The 8,002-nt window shown below is 32.5% G+C and overlaps 1 protein-coding gene across 1 annotated transcript; it reads left to right on the forward strand.

The window, feature by feature from the left end:
* Positions 1-3,022: 3,022 nt before the first annotated feature.
* LOC105125319 (probable inactive purple acid phosphatase 27) lies at positions 3,023-8,002 on the forward strand. The gene is made up of 12 exons (XM_011025719.1): positions 3,023-3,269; positions 3,828-3,919; positions 4,276-4,342; positions 4,442-4,564; positions 4,739-4,831; positions 5,198-5,327; positions 5,701-5,782; positions 5,878-6,010; positions 6,414-6,619; positions 6,717-6,842; positions 7,186-7,489; positions 7,648-8,002. The coding sequence occupies exons 1-12, from the start codon at positions 3,066-3,068 to the stop codon at positions 7,951-7,953; spliced, it is 1,866 nt and encodes a 621-aa protein (XP_011024021.1). The 5' UTR covers positions 3,023-3,065; the 3' UTR covers positions 7,954-8,002.

An 8,002-nucleotide genomic window follows, 5' to 3' on the forward strand; every position in this document is an offset into this window, starting at 1 on the left:
TCTTGATATTTTGACATACTTGTTAAAAAATGAAATTTAAACCTACTCTGAGACAATATCTTATCCAAAAGTTTTTTTTTTGTTAAAAAGAGGTATTCAATATTGAAATTGAATCCATTATGAATAATCATATATGAAAACTAATGGATATTTATCCCATGAGTAAATAATTAGACCATAAGTAGATCTTCAAAAAAAAGATGAAAACTAATGATACTATTGATACATATAAAGTTAGACTTGTTATTAAAGGTTTTAGACAACAAAAAGGTATGGAACGTGTTAATACATATTTATTTGTGTCAAGAATAACTTTTATATGAATATTAATAGTCATTGCAACTATTAATAACCTTTAAATACAACAAATAGATGTAATTTTTTTTTTAAATGATGACCTTAATGAGAAAGGTATACATAGAATAACCTAAGGGGTTTGTTGTTAATTGACAAAAAAAAAAGTTTGTAAACTTTTTAAATCATTATATGGTTTGAAACAAATACCTAAATAATAGCATGAAAAATTTAACAAGATTATATTGTCAAATGAGTTAATCAAAAAAGTTGATAAATGTATTTATTTAAGGAAAAAAATATATAAAGGTTATGTCATTTTTTGTATTGGTATTATCTCAATATTATTATGTTTAGAAAATTCTCAATAAATTTTCTAAAGTTGACAATAACACTATCAAAACATCAATTGATATTAGTGTATATATGTTCAAGAGTAGAGATAAGAAAATAAATCAATTAGAATGTTCTTGAATAACTGAAAGCCTAATGTATATTATGAACTGCATAAGGCATGATATTGCTTATTTGGTTAGTAAATAAATTAGATATACAAGTATTTTAAGTATAGATCATTAAAAGATAAAAAAAAAAGTATTCAAGTATTTGAGGTACACCTTATATCATGAGTTATATTATACTAGTTACACAATAGTACTAGCAGGGTATAATGATGCTAATTGGGTATCTAACACCAAGAATTCAAAATCCACGAGTATATATACTTCACACTTAGTGGAGTAGCTGTGTTATGGAAATCCTCCAAACAAACATGTATCGCTAGATTCACAATGAAACCAGAGTTTATTACTCTTGATAAAGCTAAAAAGAAAGTTGAATTAATTCAAAACTTCTTAGAGGATATTCCATATTAGCAAAAAAGTAATGTTAGCTTTTTGTGTCTATTGTGATAGTCAGTAACTTGAAGGTTATAAATTAGTATGTATAATAGAAAGTCTAGACATATATGTCACAGATATAATAATATTAAACCCTTACTCTCAAATGTAATTATTTTTATTGACTATGTAAAGTCAAATGAAAATATTGTGGATCCGTTAATCAAAAACTTGTTGAGAGAGTTTGTGTATAATTCATTGAATGGAATAAGTTTAAAACTTTTAATAGATGAAAAAGTGTAATGAAAGTAATCATACATAGTTGATTGGAGATCCTAAGATCTAGACTCAAATAAAAAACTAAGTTATATAACATTCTTGGTAACACTAGATAATTATTATCTTATACTTATTTATATGATAAAATAAATATTAGATGTAGTATGATAAAGAATTATCTGAGCTCTTAATAACTCTCATATCTTAATACACTAAGTGAAGTATAACAGAATATTTTTAATGAAATATCACCTATATAAGTGCTAAATGTAGTTGTTTCTTTAAGAATCCTGATAAAGACTAATTTTTCTAAAGCACTTATGAATCCAAAAGTTATTTAGGATAAAAATAAACATAACAATAAGAAAAAAAATATTTAGATAAAGAACTATATGAATATTATTGTCTTGGTTTATACAAAAGGCTAAATAGTTCAAAACATCATGTTTACTATTTAGTCGAGTAAATCCGATAATATTTCACTAAGAAAGGTTCAAAGCCAAAACTACCTATTCTAATGTAATAACTACCAAATTAGTATCTCTCTATAAATCTTTGAGTCATTTTCAAACTGGTAAGAAGATTTTCATTCATGTAAGAAAGTGTTGAAAATTTATTTTAATTAGCTTGATATAAAAAAATTATTGGTGAATGAGAAATTAATCTCACATAACCGTATTTTTTCTACTAAAAAAGAACCCTTATTTTTTTCTAGATTTAATTCTTGATTTATAGTGATTAATCAAAGTTTGATAATGGTGAGCATTAATTCTTAGTAATTCTTCAATCTTTTAATCTTTAAAATCTACTATAAAAATGAAGGTGAAAAAATAGTTTTTAGCCTGAATTTTTTAGATTCTTACACACTCTCCTCGTCTCATTGTTAGTGTTTTTTTTTTTATATATACTTTGATTTTTCTCCCAAATATAAAGCTTAGGTTCATCCTATTGAAAGATCATTTGAGGTTCATATTTTTTTGTTTAAATATCTTGTTTAAAAGTGCTTCTAAACTAAGGTGTGGTTGTTGAAATTATAAGAGGTATATTGTAAATATCCTAGTTATATATGTAAGAAGCAATAAATATTTTTTTTTTAAAAAAATCCTTGACAACCATAAAAGATTTATTATTTTAAACAACTTTAATAAGTAATAATACTCTTTTATTTTGATTTGATTATAATTAATTTTATTATTAGTATATATGCTATACTAAGACTTTAATTTTATTAATTTTATATCAATTGTAAATTTAAATATATACTTAGTATTATTTTTTTAGTTATATTTATGTTGAAAACATATTTATTAAATATTATTAGTTTATATCCTTATAGGTTTAAATTTCTCTACACGTTAGGGTTTTATTAAAAATATTTTTATATTTAACATTCTTGATCAACTAAATTTAGTTACATCCCAATCTAATAATATAATATATATTTAGATCTTTAATAATAACAAAGTCTTATCTTTTGAAATCCGTGACCATAACGTTTTAAAAAACTGACAGCAACTGTTGACTTGAGAAAATGGCAAGGAAGACCCTTGGCCGGCTCATGCAATGGTCCCCCCTTCAAGGCTTCTTCAGTGCTTTTTAAATAAGCGATTTTGAAGTCATTGGTCACATAGAGTGACTCTGAAAATAATACTAATGGAGAGTTTCTCATCTCTTCAAATTCTGATAATACTGTTGGTTGGAAGCCTGTGTGTGGACTTGGGTCGTCTTGATGTAGCAGCTCACAGCAAGAATGGAATGGGAGTTCAACCACTGTCTAAGATTGCTATTCACAAGGCTGTTTACTCTCTTCATGACAATGCTTCTATCACAGCATACCCGTATGTTCTTGGTGCCAAGGTAATATTTAGTTCTTGCCAACATGTCGCCTGATGAACTTTGTGTTACATTGTCCCTTGAAGCCTTTGACTATTGAATAGCATATATCTTGGCTCTTTTTTTTTTTTTTATTATTGTTGTTCATTGCGTATGTGTGCACAAGTGTTAAATGGAATTCTAATGCAAATTGACGAAGTATTCTGAATTTGGAGTCCTGTGATTACAGTTCTTGGAACTGGTTTTATTACGAGTCCCTTCTCCATCATTTCATTGAAAAGCTTTCGTGTCTTTTTGAGGAGCTGTAGAAACACCTTCCAAAAATTGGAATAGAACACGTGAGAAATGGAGTTTTAACTGAGTGTATAATAATCCATGGCATCAGAAACTACAAAGATCATAAACACTCAGCTATTCATATTACCGGAATTTATTGAGCTACACACAATGGTACCATCCCATAGCAGTTTGATGCTAACCATTCAAGGCACTGCAAAGTTAAGATAGCTGCTATATAAACAATGGCATGTTTCCTAACGCTACCATTTGAAATAGCAATATCTGGTTTTTATTCATGTGCAGGGGGAGAGTTCCCAGTGGATAACTGTGGAAATTGAATGCCCCAACCCTACTGAGGATGACTGGGTTGCAGTATTTTCTCCGGCAAAATTCAAGTATAATCACTTTCCACCCCTTAATTGCTTTGTTTTCCATGTTTAGAATGAATGAATATTGGACAAGCATCTACATAGACTCTGCTCAGACTGAATAAAACCCTGAGCAGAAATTCCCAATTTCTTGTAGATTGCTTGTCTTTTGCATCAATTTACTTGTAAACGTGGGAAAAAAAGATTGTCTTTTACATCATTACTAGTATACACGGGGGAAAAGTTCATCTTGTTCTGCAGAAATCTTCTTAACTATTATCTCACAAATCACAATCCCGTCATCGTCAAGAACTGCCTAGTGCTGGAACTTATTCCCTAATTTTCTCTCTTATAGAGTAATGAAATTCATTCTACTTTGCTAGCTCATCAACATGTCCATCTGATGACGCCAAACAAGACGAACCATATATATGTTCAGCTCCAATAAAGGTCTGCCTTAGTTCAATGCAACATGACTGATGTTCTGTAAATGTGTAACCTTTTGAACTTGCTTTGAGCAATCTCATGATCAGTGATTCTCTTTCTCAGTACAAATTCGCCAATGATTCCGATGCTGGATACACAAAGACAGGCAAAGCATCTTTGAAATTTCAATTGATCAATCAGCGGGCAGATTTCTCATTTGCTTTATTCTCAGGCGGGTTGTCAAATGTGCGACCAAGTCTGTTTTCGTAGTCTATTGCTTATATATGTGAACATAAAATGCAATGTTTCAGGCTTGAATTTTAGTATCAAATTTCTGACTTGGTTCTACATTATTCTTGTGCCACTACTTCAATCTTGTTGCTCAATCCTTTAGATTGCCGATGATTTTATGAATTGCAGCCAAAGCTGGTGGCAGTTTCTAACTTCATAAAGTTTGCAAATCCAAAGGTGCCCCTTTATCCAAGACTCTCTCAAGGGAAGTCTTGGGATGAAGTAAGTTTACTGCATTCAAATTCCATGCATACTTCTTTTAACCAGCTTTTTCAACAATCAAAGGCTTATTTACAAGCTCAAGCTACTGAGAATAATGAGAGAGAACTTTTGGGGACATCGCTATATATTGATCATACCGATTGAAATATTTTAATTTTAGTTTGTAAACTGAAGTCGCAAAGATGTAACATTTCTCAGGGATGAATCAGAGACAGATAAGGTTGCGCTATTAATAATCATCCATGGAGTCTGAAAATTCAATCCATCGATTAGTTTTTAGCCTTTCCTGGGTGCTGGATTTTTTACTCACTTCTTATCAGCTTTGAGAATTCATTTTAAGATAGCATTGTTTATTGCATCATGCAGATGACAGTTACCTGGACAAGTGGTTACGGCATTACAGAAGCTATGCCTATGGTTGAGTGGGGTCTCAAGGGAGAATCTCAAACTCGATCACCTGCTGGGACGTTGACATTTCATCAAAATAGCATGTGTGGTATGAGCCATATCTTCTTGGAATAATGACAATGGTATTTGCAATTATCTTAAGAGTCCATGTTAGAAATATTTTTTGTATTCCTTTTCTTGCCCAATTAACCTCTTTCAAATGAATCAACTCGTGAAAAATAACTAAAAACTTCGTTTCTGCATTGTTTTCAAAATCTTGTCATGCTCTATGTTCATTCAGTAGCAAATGTTGAAGTTCAGGAAGTATCTCGACTTTCTTCTGTAACAAGGCGACAGGAAGCCTTGTTTAGAGGAAGAATTATGATTCTGCTATTTGCATTGGACCTCTTTCCGGGATAACTTTTTCCAGGAAATTAGCAGGATAGAAACTACAGTGGTAAATACTTGTTATATTGCTGCAGGTATACCAGCTCGAACAGTTGGTTGGCGTGATCCCGGTTTTATCCATACGAGTTTCTTAAGAGATTTGTGGCCAAACTCCATGTATGCATCTTAAGTTCTAAGAATCATATTATAACAATGACAAGGAGCATAGATGGGAATTATTCTGATGGTTTCAGTGATGATTATTTATTCAGGTACTCGTACAAGCTAGGTCATAAGTTAGTTAATGGTTCGTATATATGGAGCAAGTCTTATTCTTTCAAGTCATCACCATATCCAGGGCAAGAATCATTACAGCGTGTTGTGATATTCGGCGACCTGGGAAAGGTACTATGAAATAGTATAGTGCGGATAATAATAGCCTTCTGGTTAAAAGCTTTAGTTTACATGATATATATATATATATATATATATATATATATAATTTTCCTCTACACCATTTGTACTTTCGCTTGGATCAAGGAACCTTTGATCACTGAATACTTACAATAACATACATCGAAGAAGGTTCTCCATTATACTACGTATCTAATATTCATGTAATTGATGGAATTTATAAATTTTAGTTACCAGCTATCAAAGTTGACAGAACAAACTCCAAGAGCTAAAAACTGTTCTGTAATTAGGTGGTACACACACACACACTGTTAGGTATACAGATTTGAAGAAATTAGGTTGTTTGTAGCTCATGCAATTAAAGATATCCACCATTTCTTTCTTTATGTTTCAGGCAGAGCGTGACGGTTCAAATGAATTTAATAATTACCAGCCAGGCTCCCTTAACACCACAGATCAGCTAATCAAGGACTTAAATGCCATTGACATGGTTTTTCATATAGGAGATATCACATATGCAAATGGATACATCTCACAGTGGGACCAGTTTACGTCACAAGTAGAGCCCATTGCATCGACTGTTCCATATATGATTGCGAGGTTTGAATGGACGCTATGCTTGCTTCTTGCAATTCATGTATGATTATGCTAATAGGTACAAGTTTCTGCTACTTTAACATTGTTCTTTCTCCAACAGTGGCAACCATGAGCGAGACTCGCCGGGGACAGGATCCTTCTATGATGGTAATGATTCAGGTGGTGAATGTGGTGTTCTAGCAGAGACCATGTTTTACGTTCCCGCTGAGAACAGAGCTAAGTTCTGGTAAGTAAATCAGTTATAAGAAGTATTCAAACATCGTGAGAGAGTTATTATGAGAAGACTTGAATATAAACACCTGTAGTGTATAAAGAAGGCCAATTCACTTTCCGAAGTTATAAAGATTTTACGAATTCGACGTGTTCTGTATATTCCTGAAGGACTCAAGAAAAAAGAAATCTACATATTTCAGAGAATGGCATGAGCTACTTTTATCAATACTTCGGTGTAGATAAATATACAAGCCTGTGATTATGTCTAGATTTAGCTTGGAAAATATCCGAATCCTTGCCTGGCCAGTTCTGCATTCAATATATTTATCCATCAAGATGAGCACTGCTTTCTGCAGGTATTCAACAGATTATGGCATGTTCCATTTTTGCATAGCTGACAGTGAACATGACTGGAGGGAAGGATCTGAACAATACAAATTCATCGAGAAATGCCTTGCATCAGCAGACAGGAAAAAACAGCCTTGGTTGATATTCGCTGCTCATCGTGTTCTTGGTTATTCCTCCTCCTACTGGCAGAGTGGTTCATATGGAGAGCCAATGGGAAGGGAGAGCCTGCAGAAGCTTTGGCAAAAGTATAAAGTAGACGTTGCATTTTTTGGACATGTCCATAACTATGAAAGAACGTGCCCAATTTACCAGGTATGCTTGTGTCTGATTTCATAGCGTAATCGCACCATTTTCTTGGCTTTCATGACTTTTTGTGCAAGTCCTGATTCTCATTCAACCCTTTCTCCCAAACCAAGTCCATGTAATTGCTTGCCAAGTCTGATCATGTAATGTTTATTATGGCAATGCAGAATCAGTGTGTGAATACAGAAAGATCCCATTATTCAGGCACTGTCAATGGAACAATCCATGTTGTTGTTGGTGGGGGAGGGAGCCATTTAGCAGAATTTGGTCCAGTGCAGACCACTTGGAGTATTTACAAAGATTCAGACTTTGGATTTGTCAAACTTACAGCATTTAATCACTCATCTCTTCTCTTTGAATACAAGAAGAGCAGTGATGGAAAGGTCTATGATTCATTCACCATATCAAGGGACTACAGGGATGTGTTGGCCTGTGTGCACGATGGCTGTGAACCAATTACTTTGGCTCCATGAACCTGACTTGCCCTTTTATTTTCGTTTAAACTATGTGTGCTTTTCTTTA

This window comes from Populus euphratica, unplaced genomic scaffold (assembly GCF_000495115.2).
Source record: "Populus euphratica unplaced genomic scaffold, PopEup_1.0 scaffold22.1, whole genome shotgun sequence".
In the NCBI taxonomy this organism is placed as follows: Eukaryota; Viridiplantae; Streptophyta; class Magnoliopsida; order Malpighiales; family Salicaceae; genus Populus; species Populus euphratica.

What these genes read in the sequence shown, in the direction of transcription:
- LOC105125319 (XM_011025719.1), top strand. Translation starts at nt 3,066, where the DNA reads ATGGAGAGTTTCTCATCTCTTCAAATTCTGATAATACTGTTGGTTGGA. An exon ending in TCTCAGGCGGGTTGTCAAAT is followed by an intron (nt 4,565 to 4,738) that starts GTGCGACCAAGT and finishes TATGAATTGCAG; the next exon opens with CCAAAGCTGGTGGCAGTTTC. An exon ending in AAGGGAAGTCTTGGGATGAA is followed by an intron (nt 4,832 to 5,197) that starts GTAAGTTTACTG and finishes TGCATCATGCAG; the next exon opens with ATGACAGTTACCTGGACAAG.